Below are 23616 nucleotides of genomic sequence, written 5' to 3'. Positions count from 1 at the left end.
GACATATGGTCACCCTACATACCTTCAATGCATCATTTGCATTTCATCAAATTGTAATGGCATTAAAGGAAGTTTGCCCAAAAATGAATATTCTGTCATTAATTACTCACGTTCATGTCGTTCCAAACCAGTAAGAGCATCGTTCATCTTCAGAACACAAATTATATTATATTATATTTTTGATGAAATTCGAGAGCTTTCTGATCTGCAACGTAACTGCTTTCTGATCTGCAACGTAACTGCAACGTAAAAGGCCCAGAAAGGTAGTAAGGACATTGTTAAAATAATCCACGTGACATCAGTAGTTCAACCGTAATGTTATGAAGCTACGAGAAAACTTTTGCGCAAAGAAAACAAAAACTCTGCCACGTGTTCTAGAATAGGTTTAGGTGCATGGATGCGATTTTTATCAATCCATAATTCATGGTTGAGGACTGAGATAGGTTTAAGACTGTTTCATCAATAGAGTGTTATTCCAGGACCAACAAAAGCTGATAAAAAGTCAAAAAGAGCATGTCTTTATTTTGATGCCCTTCGGCGAGGTTTCAGTCTGGCTTGTTTCATTTCCAAATCCCACTCCACTCATTCCACTGTTATGTCTATAAATATGAAGACATCAACAAAGTGACAAGTTGGTAATAAAATGCAAATCTGTCCTCTGTGCCTATTGCGAACGTCTGAAAAGAGTCTCGGCTTGCCTTGGGTTACTTTCCTGCGCATGGAGGCATAGCAATAACTCGTGGATTAAGAATGATGGTTCTCCGTTTAGCATTCCCCGATCCTAGCTTGTGTTCCAGCAATCACTCCTTTGGGTGGCCCAATGGCCATAGAGCGTATGACAAATGCTACAATCTTCTGTTTAGCCGAAGCGTCAGATTCTCTCTCATTAATACCGGAAATACGACCGCATCTTTAACAAGACAGATTTAGGATGAAAGAGAAGGGATTGTGTTCTTTAGATGCCGGAGACAAGATTTCTAAAAGCCTCCGGTGACCTAAAGAAAGGATTTAACTGCAGAGGAATGACTCTGACATAAAACCGAAGGTTAAGGAAGGCCACTAATCCACCGTTCTGTATTCAAGCGAAGATGTTTTCAAACGCTGAAGTGTCCTGCTTTAAAATTGAGCCCTTCTTTAAATCTGCAGACTGCATTAAATCCACCCCCTTAAGGGACGTGATGGACTCTAGTTGCACATGGACCAGCAGGTTAGGAAGAAATATAGCCAGGATAGTCCCATCAATTACTCAAGAATGCAAATTAAATGATTAATTGAGGTCTTTACCCTTGTGCGGCTTGAACCAAGAGGCGTTTGCTCCAGGTTTGCAAGGTTTAGGAAACCCTACGAAGTGGGTTAATCCAAAAGAACACTGAAGAAGCAGAAAACTAAAGGTTTAAACTACGTCGCTGTTGAAAATTGTGATTTCTCCAGCAGCGTTCGTGTCTTAAATCAAAGCAATTTGAAGATACGCCCATCTTTGAAACCCTGAGGATTTACCACAAACAACCTCGGCCTAAACAGGCCGTGTTTAAGTGGGTCATGATCTAGACGAAAGAGAAATATTTTTGGATTTTGAGAGGGCAGATACGAAGCGAGCTGACTCATCCTGTTGACGGATGTCTGTATAAACGGGTTTATGTCTAGTGCCCTTGAGGTCAAAAAATTGGATTAACGTCATGCGGTGGCAGTTCAGATAGTTGATTTTTTGCATATTAACTTCTGCTTTGCAACTGAGAATTTCTGAGAGAAAAAAATGAAGGTTTATGCAGAGATTCTTTATTTAAAGAATCAGTAGCTCCATCTAGTGGTAAAATAAGAAAGGGATTTTACGTTAAAGGGTTAGTTCACCCAAAAAAAATTTAATTACTCACCCTCATTTCGTTCCAAACCCGTACGACCTTCGTTCATCTTTGAAACACAAATTAAGGTATTTTTGATGAAATCCAAAAACATTCTGACCCTGGATACACTCTTAAAAATAAAGGTGCTTTAAAAGGTTCTTCAAGCGATGCCATAGAAGAACCATTTTTGGTTCCACAAAGAACCATTCAGTCAAGAATCTTTAAAGAACCCTCTCTTCCTTACCCTCTTATAATCTGAAGAACCTTCTTTCGCCACAAAGAACCTTTCGTGAAACAGAAAGGTTCTTCAGATGTTTAGGGTTCTTTATGGAAACATTTAGACAAAAAAGGTTCTTCTATGGCATCGTGAAGCACCTTTATTTTTAAGAGCGTAGACAGCAACGCATCTACCTTACTAGGTCATAAAGCTCTCGATTTCTTTAAAAATATCTTCATTTGTCTTCTGAAGATGAATGAAGGTGTTACAAGTTTGGAACCACATAAGGGTGAGTAAAAAAATGACAAATTTTATTTTTGGGTGAATCTCTTCAAGAAAATGTTCAAAATAATAAAACACAATCTGAAACAAACATCTGAAATGTCAAAACTGCTAACAAAATACATCCACATTTGTGCAAATGTGGACGAAATATACACCTCAAATTACACCAAGTCCTCTTTTAACATCAGAGTTCAGCAAGATTTACTTTTCAACAGACGTTCTTCTGCAAATAATCGACTCAGTGTGCCACAGATGAGCCATGGTTGCTCCACGTCGGGCGCTGCCTGTGCTGATTGGGCAACTTTCTGCGATCCTTGGTGGCATTACGCTTCCTCTTCTTACTTAAGAAGTTCTCCAGTTTCCCGCTCTTTTTCAGCTCGCTGTACTTCTCAGCCAATTCCATCTTCTTCATGTCAGCTGTGGACGGGTTTTAAAGATGTTATAAACCAAAAATTAGCATATTACCATATACTATTTGATGTTTCTTTCGTAAACAACACATAATCGCAAACACTGGTTCTCAAAACAATTCCACATGTACTGTACATACATCTAAACAAGGTAGCAAATGAAAGAAAGCCAGATTTACATTTCTTCAGGTAGAAAGGTTTATGTCCCTGGCCAACCAGCTCTCTCTGTTTACGTTTGAAATGAAGTTCTTTTTCTCTTTCCTGCTCTTGCCTCTGTCGGGCCTTCTGCTGGTTTTCCTGTTGTACACACAATTTTAACAATGTTTTACATAGCTTTCTTTGAGTTACGCAAGTTGAAATTGTCTGTATATTCGAAACGTACCATTCTCTTAAGCAAGCCTTTCATTTCTTCCTTTTTAGTTTGTGTTTTGGCTTTCTTGAAATTCTTTTCCACTATCTGAAGCAAAAAGCAGTGGGCATAAACAATGCATATCATGAAAATAAACTTGAATTTAGCATTATAGATTTTCACAGACCGTTTTTTCCCTTTCTTTGATATCATTAATGAATTTGTACGTCTTGAAAAAAACTTCAGGCTTGTACTCTCCCGAGAGGTCATCAAAGCGAGGGTCTCTTGAAATCTGAAAAAGTAGTGTGTAAAAAGTGAAAAATCAGGTCTTCACAGTTAGTTCGTATCCTCATTAATTAAATAAACGGCTGAAACGCACCCTTTTCTTGACAGGAACAACTTTTCGGAGGAAAGGCACAGGCCTTTTTGAAGAAATCTCTTGAGGTCTTAAAACACACAATGATTATACAAAACATTTACATAAGCCACAAACAGCTAGACAAAATAAACTCACATAACTGATTATTTTAGTATGACGCATCAATACAAACAATGATCAAAGGTGGTTAAAATTTTAAAAACCTAGTTGAGCAGATCAGTGTTGGTATTGGTATCTAAAACTATTACTCTATTGTCAGCATCTAAGGCTATCTTCATGGCAAAAACTGAGTTGGAATAAAACAAGATTTACAAACTCCAAATTAACACAAAAAATTATGCAAGATTTTTAAAATTAACATATGATTTAAAATCTTTTTGAGGAAAATCTTACTAAGCAAGTCCCTGAGTGAGCGTACTTCATGAAAAAGTTTTCTGCGTGCTTGCATGAAAACTGGGACAGTCCGATAAAATATTCATTCGCTGAAATAAAGTTGGAATCTAATAAAATATGAATACTAGATTTTTAAAAAAGCCTTAAAAATAAATCGGATATGCCGCCTTAGCAGTGAAATAATTTGAGGAAGGACATTCCAAAAATTAAAACTGAAACAAAAATAGAAAGATGCATTTAAAAAACTAATAAAAATAAAAAGTGCATAACAAAACGATTAAAACTTTCAAATGAAAAAACAAACAAAATAAAAACTTTATGAACTTTCTTTAAAATGTTTCCTTGTTTCCTAACTGAAATAAAATAACTAAGCTAAAGTAGTAAAATTACAATAAATACATAAATAAATATAAATAATAAAGACTGTTTAGTTATACAAGTTTATTTAACAGTAGTTTAACACTTTTAGTTAATTTACCTAAAATGAAAAATAAGTATATAAAAGCAAAATCAAAATGTGAATAAATCCTACAACAATTAAACCATATAAATAAAATTAAACACTCCACATACTTGTGTTTATTTAATCGTTTCATGGACTCGTTTTTTTCCTGAGGCTTTGTGGCACCATAAGCAATTTTATTGTATGCTTTTGTTCCAACTTTGTTTTGTAGCTTCATGATTTCCTCGAAGGACATTTCTGACAATTCTGTACAAAAACAACGACATGAGTGTAAATGTAAAACAGCTCTTTAAAACAGCATCAGCACTTAAATATTCCCATATCTTACCTTTTTTAAGGTCACCCTCCATGTGTGATTGTACTTGTGTGCTGCCTCCTTCATCTTCAGGGTTACTATCTGCTTCATCTTGATCACTCCCTGACTCATCTTCATCATCATCATCATCATCATCATCCACATCATTGTCTTCATCCTCTTCAGGTGCTTCGTCTTCCTCTGCAGATGCATCTTCATCTGTCATTTCCTCTTCATCCTCTGCTGAAGTTTGCATCGTGCTCTTTTTACTAATTAAAGCAAAGTTTCTTTCCATCTCTAAAGTGTCCTCTTCATCATCAGAACTCTCTTCCATTTCAATCTGTTTCTTAGCTGATTTAGACATTGTGTTTAGGTTTTTGTCTTTGTCAATCTGACTTTTATTTAGCTTTTGATGATTAGCATTTATGAGCTGTAGAGATGAGACATCATTATGTTATTAAAGTGAAGAAAATGTGTAAATCAACAGATTTACAAGATCATTTGTGACCCTGTACCACAAAACCAGTAAGTAGCAAGGGTATATTTGTAGCAATAGCCAATAAACACACTGTATGAGCCAAAATGATCGATTTCTCTAGTATGCCAAAAATCATTAGGATATTAATCAAAGATCACGTTCCATAAAGAAATGTACATTTCATACCGTAATTTGGACAATTTAAACATGATTTTTTTGCCTCCTCAGATGTTCAAATAGACTAAAAATCGTCCTATCCTTACAAACCACACATTAATGGAAAGCTTTTGCAGATTTTAGATTATTTATAATTCTCGACTTCGAAAAACTGACCGTTATGACTAATTTTGTGGTCCTGGGTCACATTTGTCAATATATACTGAATAATGTTGCACAAATGACATAAACTGATCTTTAGACGTTAGTTTGATTTCAAATTGGAACGGCAATATGTTGTCATTCACTCATAGTATGAAGAATATGAAAAGTTCGACTTGCTTATTAGTATTTTTTTAAATGCTCGTACTTACTTTGTTGTTGTTTTTATCCAGACATATGCTCCTAGGTAACGTTACAGCTGACAAACGTGCCGCTAAAACGGTGGAAACCTCAACACGGTATGTTCATTAAAGTTGTAATATAGTGTCTCTTGACGAAAAGAACTAACGTAAATTGACAATGAATAAGATGAATATTTGCGAGAAATGCGTTTCCCATACACACGTGGAAGTTAAAGAACAGCGCATGCGCGTCACAACATGCATGTCAAAATAAAAGTCTCGGATTTTTTATAATTCTTGTCAAAATAAATGTGTTCGGAGACAATATTAACACAATGCTGTTAATTGTATTTAGTATGATATTTTTACTAATTCATTTATAATAAGGGTTGTAGTCAAGTAATAAAAAGACGCGGATAGTAATAAACCAATATAGGCCTATGTGACCCTGGACCACAAAATCATAAATGTAAATGTTTTAAAATTGAGATTTATTCATCACCTGAAAGCTGAATAAATAAGCCTTCCATTGATGCAAGATAGGCCAATATTTGGTTGAGATCCCTGGTGAAAAAAACAGCTAAAACCAACCTAGGTAGGTTGGCTGGTTTTAGCTGGTCTTAGCTGGTCAACCAGCCTGGTTTTATAGGGGTTTTGGCCAGTCTTAGCTGGTCAGGCTGGGAAACCACCAGCTAAAACCAGCCTGACCAGGCTGGGAGACCAACTAAAACCAGCTACTTTCAGCCTAAACCAGCTAAGACCAGCCAACCAGTCTAGGCTGGTTTTAGCAGTTTTTTTTTTAGCAGGGATGCCACTGTTTGAAAATCTGGAATCTGAGGAAGCTAAAAAAAAATTCTAAATATTGAGAAAACTGCCATTAAAGTCTAAATGAAGTTCTTAGTTAGCAATGCATATTACCTAACAAAAATTAAAGTGCCCCTATTATGCCATGTTAAAGGTAGTTAATATTGTTGTAATAGTCTCTTAAAACAGGTTTGCATGTATGCAAGTTCAAAAAACACTTCAGTTTTCTCAAAAATTAGATTTAATTTTACCCCGTTTCTAAATGATTCGTAAACGACTCGTGGGAAGCAGTTCGAAGAATCAGTCTCTCTAAACCCCTCCTTTCAGTGAGCCCTCACCGCTGTGATTGGTCAGATGGTGCAGTCATTTTGGATTGGTCTACCGCTTCAGCGCAAAACGAAACGCCCATTGGCATAACTGAATGACAGCTGTGGAGACCTGTTAATGCATAGAAAAGATAGCCTCGATTTTACCCTATCAATTCGAGCCGGAGTCTGACGATGAAACGGTTGAAGTGGCACATCGACAAGAAACTGTTTTGCAAGCACGACTGGAGCAGGACGTTTCTCAGTGGGTGTCATATTATAACTGTGGAAAGTGCTTGCAATTTGCTTTTGTAAGCGAACCGGGCACACCTCTACGTTGTGAACTTCAACACTGTAACGTACAACCCATAACACTGCGTTAAGCCATCGTTTATCATTATCATTACTTAAACTAATAAGGCAGACAGACAGTCAAGCTGCATCAATCACAATTTTTAGACTACATTGCACTCACAGCTGAACAACAGAACTACAGAAACGCAAGTTAGCCGCTTACCAAGACATGTGCGGGGTTGTTACACACCAACGTACACAAAGACGTATTTTGAACGATCGCTAGAAAATACAATCATCAATTATTAATCATACTTACAGGTAGAAGTTCAGAGGAGCAAGCCGGTCCAAATAAACTGGGCACTGATCCATTTTTTAAAACCAAGTGTTTGGTGAATCTCGCGTTGTAACGTTACTCCCCAAGATTGGAAAAACAGTCATCAGTAAAATGACGCGAACACAACACAAGATTGGCATTGGACTGCTGAGGTGTTGAAAAAATTAATGTTAACCACTCATTCTTGGTAGTTTCATCTTTCGGAAGGGCATATAAAACAAATTCACTCTCACAGCGCAGGGCGTCTTCTTGACATGATGTAACGTTAATCCACGTGAAAATGGTAGGCCTACTGTTTGTGGGCGGGCAAGTTGTTTGCGAAATTGAATGTGGGCGGACATTACGCAAATGTGTAGCTCGTGACGTGTGGCCGTTACAGAAAAAAGATTCGAATTGCTGACGACTCGTTTAGGCGAATGTGAGCCGACTCTTTTTTTTGTTAGACAAAAACTTCATTTATAGTGCACTGTCGGCGTCACAACTTTGCAGATAGTTTATGTTCACATACAGCTACATGACACACTACATGAAATATCATATTTGAAAAGGCATAATAGGGGCACTTTAAGTTTTTAAATTTTTACGGTAGGAAACTTACCAAATATATTAATATAACATGATTTTTACTTAATATGTTGATTTGTATGTGGCATAAAAGAAAAAGTTTGACCCATGCAGTGTATGTTTGGCGATTGCTACAAATATACCCGTGCTACTTACAACTGGTTTTGTGGTCGAGGGTCACATATTTACAATAAATGTAATATGTTAAATTGAATACATTCAATGAACATTCTATGTTTTGGGAATTAAGCTATTTAATTGTTAGATTACATTCACCAACATTTAATATAACTGCCAGGATGTTTTTACATTTACAACATGAAAAAGGTAAAAATGGTTGTAAATGGTTGTAAACTCATATTGTTTCCATATTGTACATAATGTTCACACCACTGATCTATAATAGAGAACTTTAACCTTTAACCTCCATTAAGACTAGTTAATATGTTATCTGTTTTGACATAGCCAACACATCCATTCACATATTATGCTTTCCTTTTATTATCATGATAGTCTGTTATCTTTATTAGTTTGTAAAATGGATGTCACGGCTTGAGTTATCAGCCATGCAGTTCTGAGATGTCCCAGACCATGTTCAGAGGTACGTCCTTCATTCTTTCTTGGTAGACGCAGTCAAAACATTCACTCTGAGCCACCGTTAAAGAGTTCTTCCAGTCGCCAACTGTTCCTGTAACACAGCAGGTTGAAAGCATTGATATTATTTTTCACACTTCCACTGATTTTACACACTTTATGCTGTCTGAACCACAGAAAAAAAATGTGTGGAACTGCTGAATCATATAGAACGACTTAGTAAGCAGGAAAGGGCACAATTTTTGAAAAACTGTAAAGACATGTACAAGCAGATATTAATTAGTTTGGCCAACCAGAAATGTCTTTTGTTCCTCAGACAGTGTTTTCACTCCTCTCTTTGATTTGTTATAACTTTTGGCAGTCTATAGTACTCCAAGTGTTTTCCCCGGTCAGTTTGATTAGTACAGCCCAAAACATGACAATAATTGATTTTTCAGCAGCATTAATCAGTAAAATAGTTTTGTTCAATTCAGAGATGTTCAGTGCCATCTCTCACGGCATGAAAACACTCTATTAACATAACGATGACACATTTATGTATTTATATCTAGATGCTTTATTTGACACTGCTTGTCTTACCTTTCCGTAAAAAAAGTTCTTGTGGACGGTCTGTGACATCTTCAGAAAGGGATTCATAGTTGGCCAAAGGATCTTTCTTCATGTGCTTGAATGTGGCTGTTTCTACCACTTTATCGATCGCTGCGTCTGACAGATTCTTTCCCACAAACTCACAGATTTTCACAACAGTGGATCTGAGGTCCTGATAAAAGATTCGTGCATTTCTTCAGTCCATCTTCTCCAAAGACAATTAAAATAACTAAAAGAAAGTTTGATGGAAAAAGAGTCTTAAGCAAATCCAGTCTCACCTTGATCATTTCTTCATAAGTAAGGATCAGGATGTTGTATTTGTCTTTATTTGCGATCCATCCCTTAACATGGTCAAACCAACTGCCACCAATCACTACAAACCCAATCACAACATCAGTGTTTTTCAGTCTCTGTAGCAGCTTTGGGACCTTTTTGTACTTTAGTAAGTTAACCCGCACTTAGAAGTATGTACAAACAATGATCATGTTTTGGCTCTTACTGCATCCTGTGAAGAATTTGTCCAGCATCTCGTCAAAGCCCTCAGAAGAATCCAGGTTTTTCATGTTTTTGGAAAAATGGAAATATGACGCCATGACATCTTTAGGGTTTCTTATGACATAGATGACCTGACAGTGAAGACAGATGTATTAAAACCTGTGCATGACATCAAGCAATTGACTGATGAATGCATACATACTTTTCCTTTTCTTTGCAGCATTTTGGGCATCAGCGGCTGAAGTAAATGGGAACAGAAGAGTCTTGGAGATCGACGTGTGTTGTAATCTGTCCCTGTTAATCGATACTCTATCCAGGGCATCTGCTCCATTGTGACTTGGTTGGCTTTGTCTGGGAAATCATCTGCGTATATTAATGTTATGATCCGTTGGGTCCATACCGTACCTGAGAGACCAGAATTTTTGGTATATAACTTTTAAACATTTACCAGTATGTGGTAATGCAAAGTTCACACTGTTCCACTTGCTCAAACAGTGGCAAAGTCTGAAAATTTGCAGAATTTTAAAATAGACATGTCGTAAATACAGCCCAATAGCTCACTTACCAGATTTCGGGAAGGTAACAACAAAGATATCATCATCCTTCGTTTCAAAATCCACTAAACTGTCAATATATTCTGGAGTAAGATCATGATTTTCTACCAAAGTTATGACGGTTCCTTTGTAGGTGAACAGTTTGTCACTAAGCATTTTGTATTCCTGCTGAGCCATGTTTGAGATCTTACTGAGCCAAATCAACAACACTACTGAAGAGCGTAAATAACAGAGAAGACCTTGACATATCCAGGGCCAGATTTCACTGAGAAAAGGGCTGTTACACAACTGTTACAGCCAGTATTTATGTTATTTTTGCATATATCGCAGCCAACCTTTGGACTCCTTGCGTAAAACTAACATCACTTTAAATAGTAAATGCAGTAGTAAAGTTCAGAAATTCAAAGTCATGGTTTAATATACAAATTCTGTTTGGCCTTAGTCTATATTTCTGACACTGATATTATTATTATTTCAAATGTCATTATTTAATTAGTTATTTAAAGTTTTATTTATTTAAATTTAAATTTATTTAAATTGCTGACATCTACGGGTCATTTTGGGGAACTAAAGCGTCTTAGAAATATCCTGCTGAACTATCAGAACAATTACAAAACAATTACATTACAACAATAACAAAATGCATGAAATACAAGTACTATACAATCAATAGCTGAAACATTTAACTTAATGCATGCTATCTTACAACCATATGGAAATGTAAAATATGATATGTCCCTATATCGCAAGTCACGCTGTCATATATATGTAAAATATAATACAATATATTAATGTCACATATATACATATCTCTAGATATATATTGGTGTACGTTTATAACATATATAAATTGTCCATATTAAATGAGTACATTGACATTCATTGATACTATGTATATGATAATTATTTATATAAAAATGTACATTATGACCATATCTGTCACTGATATATGTTTAATTTATATATGCCATTTTATTTAAACAGCATACATACATTTCACATGCTTGTTTTCCTTTATTAATTCCTTATATTTCCCTTATTTGAAAAGCTTAAACTTTTAATAAGTATAGAATTAGCACAATTATTTAATAAATTATTATTATTATTTTACATTATTTTATTTTATCTTTGTACCTTTTACCTTTAGCTTAACTGGCTCATAAAAACAAATAAAATACTACACAAATTCTATTAAGCAAATTGAACAATATTTTTTTTTTCATATCATCAATACGCCTTATTCAGCCCGCTGCCATTTTGAATCGAAAACGAGGCTGTGAGGGATAGCAGTCCAGCAGCGCCCACTGTGGCGCGTTGTTGCGTACCGGGATGTAGATCGTATATCCGTAAAATAATAGGTCATTTCACATTTTTCCACAGGACAAAGAGCTCCAGAAGACGTGGATTGATCGACAGGACAAATAACCTAACTTTCAGGTAACAATATTGCATTTTTTTTTGAGAAAATGACTGTGGAAAGACTGCTAATTTCTAATGGGAGCATGTTTATCTTCCTTTAAACGCTTACATAGAGTTTTTCAAATGATGTTATATAGATTAAAATGCTTAATGGTTTGTGTTAAGAGCCTGCAGCTAGGTCATAAGCGTCTTCCCGACCTTTATTATGAAATTACGATAAACATGACATTTTCCTTGTCTAAAGCAAGACAGAAACAAAAAAATAATGTTCTGAATATCATTTAGCTATTTTAAAAGGGGTTGACATCAAACACTACATGGCAAACTAATAAATAATTGTTATCTTTTGATCTCTTTGCAATCAATCAATCAAATTTTATTTATATAGCGCCTTACAACAGCCAGAAAGGTGCCCAGGGCGCTTTCCAGAATAAGATCAAGAATCACAACAGACAACAATAAATACAAGCACAAAAAGGAACATAAAGCAGCAATCGAGTCAGAGGCTACGTGTCGAAAGCTTGACTGTAAAGATGTGTCTTCAATTGTGATTTAAAAACACACAACTCAGTGTTACTGCGAAGCTGTGCCGGAAGTGCGTTCCACAGCTTAGGGCCCTGGACGGCAAATGATCGGCCTCCAAACTTTTTATAGTTGAACTTGGGCGTAACTAGTGCGATGTGTTCAGAGGAGCGCAGAGTTCTTGCTGGTTGGTAGACCTTAACCAACTCCGCGAGGTAGGCAGGGGCATAAAAATAAACTTTCAACCCACTGTTTTTTGTATGACTTAACATGTTGTCTGAAAGAGGCTTACGATCTAACGTTAACTGCAGGCTCTTAACACAAACTATTAAACATGTTGATCTTTAAAACATCATTTAAAAAGAATATCTTTTTCATTTACAATCGCAAGGTTTTCTTTTCGTGAGGTCTTTGAGTCCAGGTAAACACAGACGGAGCTGAACCCTCCTTAAGCGTCCTAATTCCAGTCAGTGTTTTTTAAAAACAATCCTGAGTAAAATGTTGAGCACTCTTGTGTTCTTTGTAATCTATTTAGTTTAGTTGTTGTAGTAATACATCACATGTTAGCTCTGCGTAAACGTTTAAAGGAAGATAAACATGCTCGCATTATAAATTAGCAATTAGCCAACCGGCTAGTTTCCACAGTCATTTTCTTAAATAAATGCAATATTGTTACCTGAAAGTTAGGTTATATGTCCTGTCGATCAGTCCACGTTTTCTGGAGCGCTTTGTCCTGTGGAAAAATGTGAAATGACCTATTATTTTACGGATATACGATCTACATCCCGGTACGCAACAATGCGCCACAGTGGGCGCTGCTGGACTGCTATCCCTCACAGCCTCGTTTTCGATTCAAAATGGCAGCGGGCTGAATAAGGCGTATAGCCATACATCAATATCATACATTAATATAAGAAAATATCTCATATATACACTACATACAGTATGCTGATACATACAGAATCACAGTTGATATGTCTACACATGCAAAAAAAAAAAAAAAAAAATCTAGGGACCCCACATTTTATTTAAACATTTCTCTTGACTGCACTGATGCATCTATGCAAACCTGGGTTGTCCACTAGCACTGAAAGAAAAGAAACTTGGGTGCTTTTAACAAAGCTTGGCAGAGCTGCAAAAATTTTTGTCACTGATGTCAGACATAAAAACATTAAACTGTTACATAATCATTGAGAAAAGTCATGCTATAATCGCATCGGTGCTGTTCCAAAGGCATGTACAAGCATTTCTGTTCAATTGCTGAGGCATGTACAGCAGTTAGGTGAGACAGCACCTTCTTCACTGGATAAAAGTGTAGCGGATTTTGAACACAAGCTGAAAAGCTGTGCTTTCCCTCTTCAAAAAAGCGACCAAAGGCATAAAAAGCACTGCCATTCCCAACATCTGTCTGCATGAATGTCTTAATTGAAAAGAATGTGTTGTCAGTTTTTACATGAACTACACTTGAGTTCCTAGTACTTGAACGGCGGTAGGCCTGGGAATGAACAATCACACCGTTGACAGTCCACAACCTGCTTCTCTACCCGATCACCAACACTATGCAAAGCAATGTAGTCATCATGTGCCATCATTTTTTTCTTGGGTGGTTCAAAAGCTGTAACTCCTAAACACTTGACTGCATGCTTTCGCTCTCGTTTTCGCCTCAATAACTGACTAAGAACAGCACTGCACTCTGAAGAGGGATTTTTCAGTGTTTGACTGGCATACAGTGGAACGGCTTTTTTCCAACCAGAAAACTTTACATATTTTGATGGGCACAGACTGGGTGCTTTTAACCATTTCTATCAGCTCCATGTTATAAGCCTCAAATTGAAATGCCAAATGGGCCCATAATGGCCCCCAATTCTGGACACTTCTTGAGAGATGGAGGCAGAGGTGAACATTGTAGGTGACATTGCTTATACCATAAAGGGGCTCCATCTCAGATACAAACTGCTGCTGAGATGAAATCGATGTGGTAAGCAGCAAAGCTATGCCACTCGCAAGTTTCAGCCATGGTTAAGGTATCTCTCAGGCAGGGCCGTAGCAGGAAATTTAAAAGTGGGGGGGACAGTATGGTGATGTTACCCAAAGGTGATGTTCATACAGTATAATAAATTCTAAATAGAAGAACAATGGGCATTTTACAACACCAAAGTGGCAATTTCCCCAAGAGATTCATGCTGTGATAGGCTAAGTGTTAGTTCACTCAAATCTAAGTAACAAATCTGAGAACATGGGCGGAAATATTGGCGCTAGGTCAAAAAAGTGCAGGGAACAGAATCACCTTTTTTGTGTCATGGTTTAGAACTTTAAAAATTTATTGCACAGACCACAGCTTGTCAACAAATAAGTCTAAATATAAATTATGCTTCTGAAGAAATGTACCAAAAATAAACAAATAACAACAACAACAATAATAATAATAATACTGTTGTGCAAAAAAACCCTGATATGTAAACAGGTAATCAAATAAAACTCCATGTCCATATCTAACAAAAGTTGCACGTTACATAAACATTTTTGCCTTTCATCTCAGCGAGGGAAAAGTAGTGCTTATACTTCTAGTTTGCAAAAGCTACTTTTGAACTTGTTGGACTTGCCATTGTTGTGAGCCGTTTCTCAATATATGTTCTTCTGTACTTGTGTTCTTGTGGACTTGTGAAACGTCATCAGTTGTCGCCCAAGTACTGTTCCATTTCAAAGTTCACATCTAGCAAGTACAGTTCAAATCCCTGGATGTGTTCTTGCTTCGCCCCTTTTATCAAGGATGCACCAAGAGGAGAATTGTGCGAACCTCTCTTGTTGTTTCCAATGCCATTTGTTGATTTAAACATTCATAAAGACTTAAAAACCATCAACATGAACATTCCAACAAGTTTAGTTGTGCAACAATATATAAATCAATCATAGTACTGCATATATACACAGATGGATCTAAAGATCCAGGGCCTGGAAGAACAGCAGCTGCAGTACATACTGTACATAAATTTAGCATCAACATTGCCAGAAGAACTTCTGATCATGTTTCTGTATACACTTCTGAATTATTTGCCATATGTCTTGCATTGCAGTGGGTTGAGGAGGTTCGGCCTTCAATACTGTGGTTTGTACAGATTCAATGGCGGCTTTGACAAGTTTACAGAAAATCAGAGACACGACAGGATATACTGTATTATATGAAATCTTACAGAGTATATATAGAATAAGGCAGCTAAGGTTATTGATTTATTTTCTGCGGGTGCCGGCTCACGTTGGAGTAGAGGGGAATGAGAGAGTTGACCAACTTGCTAAGAAGGCCCTGGAACAGCCGGGTCGTTTGAAATAAAGACGCCAATTAAACCTTTGTAAATTTATATAGTAGGCCTAGGGGTGGGCGGTACACCGGTGTCATAGTCATCACCGGTGTGAGATAGCGCCACGACATGGATTTTCTAATACCGTCAATACCGGTATATTTAAAACATTAAATTTTCTTCAAACGTTCAGTTGTGGTCTGAATACCTGTCCTTATACTATCTTGTTGTAAATAAAAAAGTAAAACATATTCGTATCAGCTTTGCAGGTGGTAGGTAAAAGGGGAGTGGCCATTAAACGGCTGGTGAAACATCGTGAAGAAAGGTCGGCCCTGTAGCCTATACCAGGGGCGGAGTGGCAATCGGGACGACCGGGACTTTTCCCGGTCGGCCGGCCAAAGGATTTACACAGCGGATCACAAATTGAGCAGGCGCGAGGCGAACGCGACCGGCCTGTTTACGTTTACTTTCGATTTTGTAAAGGGAGCAGCACATCTTATAATAGATATTTGTCAGTGAGTACAAGATTGCAACAAATCCTCCAGTCTATTTTTGTCATCTCTCTTTACTTTCGACCCGTGATCGTTCAAATCTAAAGGTCATTGTACACTGAGTCCGATTTTCGTATGTGTTTTTTTTTTAGTTTTCTCATATTCGCCATCCTTATCAAAATGCTTATTATGGATGTGAAAATGCAGAACATCAAACATGATCCAAATTTTTTTATGACGGATGAAAGTTTCAGAGGCAGTGTGTAAACTCGATTAACATAACCTGTATTTTTTTTAACGTGCAAAAATGTCGGACGAAAATTTCGTACTCACGTGTGCAAAGACATTAACTCCAGCAGCTCATGTTGGATGCAGGGTTGCCAAGTCCGCGTTTTTCCCCACAGAATTGGTCTACTTTTAAACTGTTGCCATGGGTTGATTTCCCCCAGTTATTTAAAGGTTTTAAATATTGCAGAAATTAAATTTAAAAAAATAATTTTTGTTTTGTTGTACACTGTTAAGTAAGATCTTTAGGTTTTTTGCAAAATAAATATGTTGAGAATGCATAATACTCTCCCATGTCTCTTTTTGATAAGGATACCGAAAATGTACCAAAAAAAGTAATACCGTGATATTATACCGGCACCGTTCAAAAGATGAAAAATACCGTGATATTAATTTTAGGTCATATCGCCCACCCCTAAGTAGGCCTACTAGACACAATTTTCTATGAAATACATAGAACTACACTTTATTGGCTGAATAATATTTACCTTTTGAATGTTGAGCGCTATTAACTGTTGAATAAATGCTGACAACGGACAAAATGCCCGATTTCCCAACACGTTGAACTGAGCAATGCCATTGTACCATTTTAATAGGCTACTTTATACGCATATAGCTCAGTAATGTCAGTTTTATGTATTTTCTGAGACGGTTTTGGGATTTTTGTTAAGAAAATGGTATCCCTTCCTAATAAATGTCTTGAATATTTTGATGATGTCCAATGCTTCTCTTTCTTTTTGGAATTATTAGGCACAATTCTTTCAAATGCCTAGCTCTGTTTAATATCCTTAATTATAAAATTTCTAGCACTATTTTTAAACATTTTTTTCAAGCAATAATATATAAATTATCTCATGTATATGTTTGTTTAAAACCAGGGATTAAAAACGAATTCCGAAGTAAAAACTGTATTTTTTCTTTACATTTCCACAGAGCGAAACGAACAAAATTAAACATTACTTAATAAATTCAAATCACTATAATTTGATACAACTATTATAGCTATGCAAATTATCACTTGAAATTTGTTAAAGAGTTGTTGATCCCAATTTTTAACCATCGATAAACATCCTTCCAAAACCCCATTGTGACTGAACAAGAGAAAAAAAGGTGTTCAATTGTTTCATGTTCTGTCATACAAAAAAAAAACAAAAAAAAAACACACGGATTAACTTCAAAGTTGAACCTTTTACTTATGGTTTCAGCAGCAGGATAAATATTATTTATTAATTTGAACTGAATTTATTTTACCTTGGGTGATATTGGCCATTTAAGTATTTGTTAATGTAACTTGATTATCTGTTATCTTTTATTTTCGTTGGCTTTTTGATATCATAGAATAGCTTTTCTTTAAACACACTTCCAAGTATTTTGTTGTTACATTTTCTTTCACCAAATTTCAATTCACCATTTTTTAAATCAGGAAGTTTAACAGCCACATTTGAATTTGTAAGGATATATTGAATCATGAATTTTAAGGGAAGTGGAATAGCTCTACTGATTTGGTTAAATTCTTTATAAGAGCATTTTAAATTAAACTTTTCGACAAAGGAATTAAACTGCAACAGACTGCCATTTTCATCCATCAAGTCCGTAACATATAGAACATTTTTTTTCATACCATTCTTGTTTAAATAATGTCTTCCTGTTAATTAATATGGTTCTATTATTCCACAAGGTGGAGCTATGCGGTGTGAAGTTGTGAGTGAACATCATTTTCCAGTCGAGAAGTATTTGTTTATGGAAGTCAGACAGTTTGATTGGTAGTTTAGTTATTTCAAAGTCACACCTTAACAAAAATTCTAATCCACCAACATTTTGGAAAATATATTTTGGTATGTGGAACCATATGGTATTTGGTTGTGTCAAATAAGCTTTAACCCAGTTCAACTTTAAAACACCTATCGTGGATTCAAAGTCAGCAGCTTTCAGCCCACCATGTTTATAGTCTTTAACCATCACAGACTTTTTAAGGTAGTGTGTCTTATTTTTCCATATGAAATAAAAAATGATTGAATTGACCTTAGTTGTTCTTTAGACATTATTAATCCTAGGTATTTTAGTTCAGTTTTGACAGGTATGGAGTCTATATTTGTCTCAGCACATGGATGAAGACATAGCAGGTGTTACGCCAGGCCAGCAGAGGGAGCCCTTACCCCCACTGACTGTTGCTGCTCCATCTGCTGCCTCTATGGTTACTTCCTGTTTGTCTACCATAAATACAAGCTCAGGACACACACACTCTGCGAAGTATTGATTTGCATTTGCGGACTTTACCAAGCGTTATTCCTTGCTCCCAGGTTTTCCTAGTCTCCTTGTTTTCCCTAGCCATAGTTCTGTTTTTGTTTTCCCAGTCTTAGTCATAGTTTTCTAGTTTCTTGTTTTCATTTCATTGTTTCCTTTGGACTGCCCACCTGGATTTGTACCCACGCTTGTTTATTGGATTACGCTATTGGATTATCTTTGCTGTTCATGTTTGCTGGTGTTTTCGACCCTGTCTGCCTGTCTACGATCATCGTAATAAAGCCTTGCATTTGGATCCTCACTCTCGGTCGTCCCGTTTGTAACAGAATACTTCGCCACGCCCGGATCCAGCGGCTTTATCCACCAGCAGTTCACCATGAACCCAGCCACCCAGATTATCCGTCTCCGTCAAGGTGAGCGTCCCATTGAGGAGTACATTTTGGATTTTATTACACTGGCAAAGGCTACTTCAATGGATGAGGCCTGTTTAATAATATTTTTTCGTGGTGGACTTTCCGAGCCATTCGGTTCCCTGATGCCACTACACCAGCCTGGCTGGACCCTCCAGCAATACATTTATTTAGCACTGCAGTTGTTTGGCTCTCCGTTCACTATGGGTGTTTTAGAGGAGCTACAGCACAAGATGTCTGCCAGCTTAAAGCCTCAGCATAAGATGTCTGCTAACTCTGAGCCACAGCACAAGATGTCTGCTAGCCCCGAGCCTCAGCACAAGATGTCTGCTAGCCCAGAACCACAGCACAAGATGTTTGCTAGTCCTGAGCCACAGCACAAGATGTCTGCTAGCCCCGAGCCTCAGCACAAGATGTCTGCTAGCCCAGAACCACAGCACAAGATGTTTGCTAGTCCTGAGCCACAGCACAAGATGTCTGCTAGCCCCGAGCCTCAGCACAAGATGTCTGCAAGCCCAGAGCCCCTTCACAAGATGGCTACCTTTCATGAACCTGTTCACAAGATGGCTACCTTTCCTGAACCTGCTCACAAAATGGCTGCCTTTCCAGAATCTGCTTTCGGAATGACTATTCTTCCTGAGTCCGCGTTCAAGATGGTCACCCAATTGGACTCAGCTCACCAGAAATCTACCACGTCTGACTTCTCTCGCAAGATGGCTGCCACCCCAAGGCCCGATCACAAGATGGCGGCCATCCCCAAGCCTGTTCACAAGATGGCTGCCACCCCCAAGCCTGTTCACAAGATGGCCGCCATCCCCGAACCTGATCACAAGATGGCTGCTGTTCCTGAGCCAATTCCCAAGATGGCCGCCCTTCCCGAGTCTGTTCACAAGAAGGCCACCGTCCCAAAGCCCGTTCACAAGATGGCTGCCCGTTCTGAGCCAGTTCATAAGATGGCCACCTTTCCTGAGTCTGCACCCAAAATGGCCGCCCATCCAGATCCTGTTCACAAGATGGCTGCTCTTCCAGACCCCGCTCACAAGATGGCCGCTTTTCCTGAGCCTGTTCACAAGATGGTTGCCACGCCCAAGTCCTCCCGCAAGATGGCCGCCACGCCAGAGCCTGCTGCAAAGATGGCCGCCACGCCAGAGCCTGCTGCAAAAATGGCCGCCACGCCAGAGCCTGCTGCAAAGATGGCCGCCACACCAGAGCTACCACCCAAGATGGCCGCCTCGCCAGAGCCTGCACCCAAGATGGCCGCCTCGCCAGAGCCTGCACCCAAGATGGCCGCCACGCCAGACCCACGTCAAGCCATAATCCTGATGCCAACGCCTGCTAATGCTACGTCAGCCAAGCCGGCGCCTGCTCACGCCACATCAGCCGAGCCAGCATCTGCTAACGCCACTTCAACCAAACCATCGCCTGTTAACGCCATGTCTGCTGCTCCTGTACAGTCAAGTCACGACACAGCTCCTGTTCTTGTCAAGTCAAGTCACATTGTGGCTGCTGCCTCTGCAAGGTCAAGTCAAGTTACAGCTAATGCTCCTGTCAGGTCAAGTCAAGTTACAGCAGTTGTTCCTCCTGAGCCAAATCAAGCAGCACTTCCTGAACCAAATCAAGCAGCACTTCCTGAGCCAAGTCAAGCAGCACATCCTGAGTCAAGGCAAGACACCCCAACACTTCCAGAATATAAGCAAGTTACCACAGCGCTTACAGAGTCACATCAAGACACAGCAGTACCTCCTGAATCATGTCCAGCCGCCGCTGTCCTAGCAGAGCCAACTCAAGTCACAACCACTCCCTCAAAGCCATGTCAAGTCACAGCTGCTCCTGTCACGTCAAGTCACAGCTGCTCCTGTCACGCCAAGTCAAGTCACAGCTGCTCCTGTCACGCCGAGTCAAGTTACAGTTGTTCCTCTCACGCCAAGCCAAGTCACCGCTGTTCCTGTCATCCCAAGTCAAGTCACTGCTATTCCTGTCACGCCCAATCAAGTCACAGCAGTTCCTTCCAGGCCAAGTCACGTCTCGCCCGAACATCCAGAGCCGGGACATGTTTCGTCTGATCTGCCAGAGCCTTCGCTCCCAAGCCACGCAGAGCCAACGCTCCCAAGCCATGCAGAGCCAACGCTCCCACGTCACGCAGAGCCAACGCTCCCAAGCCTCACGCCCACTGACCCGGAGGGCATTCCTCTGCCAACTGCGCTACCTGCTATGGCTATCGCCATTTTGAGTGTGTGGGCTGTACACTGCGCCCCAGTGCCCTCTTCTTCCCATGAGTCCGCCCACAAGTTTGCTCTGGAGACCTCATCTACACGCATGTCCACTGCGCCTATACCTCTTTCGGAGGTGGCGTACATAGCGGAACTTCACGCTCTGCCCGCACCGCCAAGGCTTCACGCTCTGCCTGCACCGCCTATGCCCCCTGCTCTACCTGCTCCGCCAAGGTTCCTTGCTCTGCCTGTTCTGCCAAGATTCCGTGCTCTGTCTGTTCCGCCAAGATTCCGTGCTCTGTCTGCTCCGCCAGGACTCCCTGCTCTGCCTGCGCCGCCAAGGCTTCACACTGTGCCTGCACCGCCTAGGCTCCCTGTCGTCTCTGACACGACCACGAAAGCCATTCCTGAAGTTCTCGTCTGCCTAGTCACGACTATGGAGGCCACCTTCCCCCATGAACTCTCTACCTCTCTCCTTGCTCTGTCTGCCTCCTCTGTCTCTGCTCTCCCCAGGTCCCAGTCCATGATGCGGCCTCCTGTTCCGCCCTGGAGGGCTTCTGCGCCTCCTGTTCCGCCCTGGAGGACTTCTACGCCTCCTGTTCCGCCCTGGAGGGCCCCTGCGCCTCCTGTTCCGCCCTGGAGGGCTCCTGCGCCTCCTGTTCCGCCCTGGAGGGCTCCTGCGCCTCCTGATGCGCCCTGGAGGGCTCCTGCGCCTCCTGATTCGCCCTGGAGGGCTCCTGCGCCTCCTGTTCCGCCCTGGAGGGCTCCTGCGCCTCCTGCTCCGCCCTGGAGGGCTCCTGCGCCTCCTGCTCTGCCCTGGAGGGCCGCTCCGCCTCCTGCTCCGCCCTGGAGGGCTCCTAAACCCCTTGCTCCGCCTTCGGCTCCGCCCTGGAGGGCTTCTACGCCTCCTGCTCTGCCCCGGAGGGTCGCTAAGCCTCCTGCTCCGCCCTGGAGGGCTCCTAAGACTCTTGCTCCACCTCAAAGGACTGCTCTGCCTCCAGCCCTGCCCTGGAGGGCTCCTGAATCTCCTGCCCTGCTCTGGAGGGCCTTTGCCCAACCTGTTCTGCCTCAGTCTCCTGGCCCCCCCCCACCGCTCCCCTGGACTGTTTCTTCCTGTTGTTTTTTGGAGCGTCTGGAAGCCGCTCCTTGGGGGGGGGGCTATGTTACGCCAGGCCAGCAGAGGGAGCCCTTACCCCCACTGACTGTTGCTGCTCCATCTGCTGCCTCTATGGTTACTTCCTGTTTGTCTACCATAAATACAAGCTCAGGACACACACACTCTGCGAAGTATTGATTTGCATTTGCGGACTTTACCAAGCGTTATTCCTTGCTCCCAGGTTTTCCTAGTCTCCTTGTTTTCCCTAGCCATAGTTCTGTTTTTGTTTTCCCAGTCTTAGTCATAGTTTTCTAGTTTCTTGTTTTCATTTCATTGTTTCCTTTGGACTGCCCACCTGGATTTGTACCCACGCTTGTTTATTGGATTACGCTATTGGATTATCTTTGCTGTTCATGTTTGCTGGTGTTTTCGACCCTGTCTGCCTGTCTACGATCATCGTAATAAAGCCTTGCATTTGGATCCTCACTCTCGGTCGTCCCGTTTGTAACAGCAGGCCTAATTCACATTTTTTTCAGGTTTAGACATAATCCTGAAGCTTTGGAAAAAACTGATATTATATCCAGGACTTTTCGAATTAAAGATTTATCTTTCAAAAAGATTACTGTGTCATCTGCAAATTGACTTATTCGATATTCGTAATTGAAAATGGTTCTCCTGATATAGTAACGTTAAGTCCATTGGTTTGTGCAACGCCGCGTGAACTCAAAGCTCAAAGTTGTGGTAATTACAGTATTTACGGCATATCACCCCATTGAATTGACGTCTACAGCAACAGTAGTTTCTTTTAAGTTATAATGCGTCAAACAAATAATATAAGACAACAGACAATACAATAATATAATTCTGAACATATAGCAAATGCAAATACTTAGCATAACTGAGGTACAAAAAGAGCATTTTGAAATTACATTTATTAGAAAAAGCATTATATTGTAGATATGCTGATATATATGGTATATAACACTGCACTTTTAATTTGGGGGGAAATTCAATGTATTAATCTCAAACTAAACCTTGTAAGTTTATTTATTTTTACTTTTCTTACTAGAACCCAAAAAACTTCACTTTCACCTACATCACCTTCTCCTGATCCTCCTTTGCCAGACATCATAGCACAATTAAAGGCAGAAAATGAAGCCCTCAAAATAGAATTAGAGAACCTAAAAACAAATGTTATCAGTTGTAAGTGTTTATTAAAATAATTCCAAATATTTATAAACTAGTTTTAAAGGTTGAAGATGTATATTGATATTCAGTAGTCCCTATAAGTTTGCCCTACTGAAAATCTTATTTTTTTTTACTTTTTTGCTCCCTAGAAATGCCACAGCTCCTCAGTGCTGGGTAAATGGCTTGAAGCGAAGGAGCAGAGTCCACAGGAACAACTGGCATTACCTTCCACCATACAGGACACTGTGAGTATGCTGTTTGCCTAATCTGTACTGAAGTAACAGCTGTAACAGCAATATCTCCAATGATC

The 23616-nt window shown here is 39.6% G+C and overlaps 2 protein-coding genes across 2 annotated transcripts; both read right to left on the bottom strand.

Annotated features, from left to right (window-relative positions):
• Positions 1-1754: 1754 nt before the first annotated feature.
• On the bottom strand, positions 1755-5855 carry rrp36 (ribosomal RNA processing 36). Its single transcript, XM_073844468.1, has 8 exons — positions 5641-5855; positions 4666-5062; positions 4448-4583; positions 3482-3548; positions 3290-3394; positions 3136-3210; positions 2933-3050; positions 1755-2760 (listed from the first exon to the last, which is right to left on the bottom strand). The coding sequence occupies exons 2-8, from the start codon at positions 4994-4996 to the stop codon at positions 2582-2584; spliced, it is 1011 nt and encodes a 336-aa protein (XP_073700569.1). The 5' UTR covers positions 4997-5062; positions 5641-5855; the 3' UTR covers positions 1755-2581.
• Positions 5856-8006: 2151 nt separating this feature from the next.
• Positions 8007-10409, bottom strand: LOC141338575 (amine sulfotransferase-like). Its single transcript, XM_073844165.1, has 6 exons — positions 10157-10409; positions 9794-9996; positions 9596-9722; positions 9375-9469; positions 9088-9268; positions 8007-8602 (listed from the first exon to the last, which is right to left on the bottom strand). The coding sequence occupies exons 1-6, from the start codon at positions 10320-10322 to the stop codon at positions 8475-8477; spliced, it is 900 nt and encodes a 299-aa protein (XP_073700266.1). The 5' UTR covers positions 10323-10409; the 3' UTR covers positions 8007-8474.
• Between the last annotated feature and the right edge of the window lie 13207 nt (positions 10410-23616).

The sequence above is a fragment of the Garra rufa genome, chromosome 7 (genome assembly GCF_049309525.1).
Source record: "Garra rufa chromosome 7, GarRuf1.0, whole genome shotgun sequence".
Lineage (NCBI taxonomy): Eukaryota > Metazoa > Chordata > Actinopteri > Cypriniformes > Cyprinidae > Garra > Garra rufa.
The sequence above is the reverse complement of the archived record's forward strand: the minus strand, read 5'-3'. Positions and strand labels throughout refer to the sequence as shown.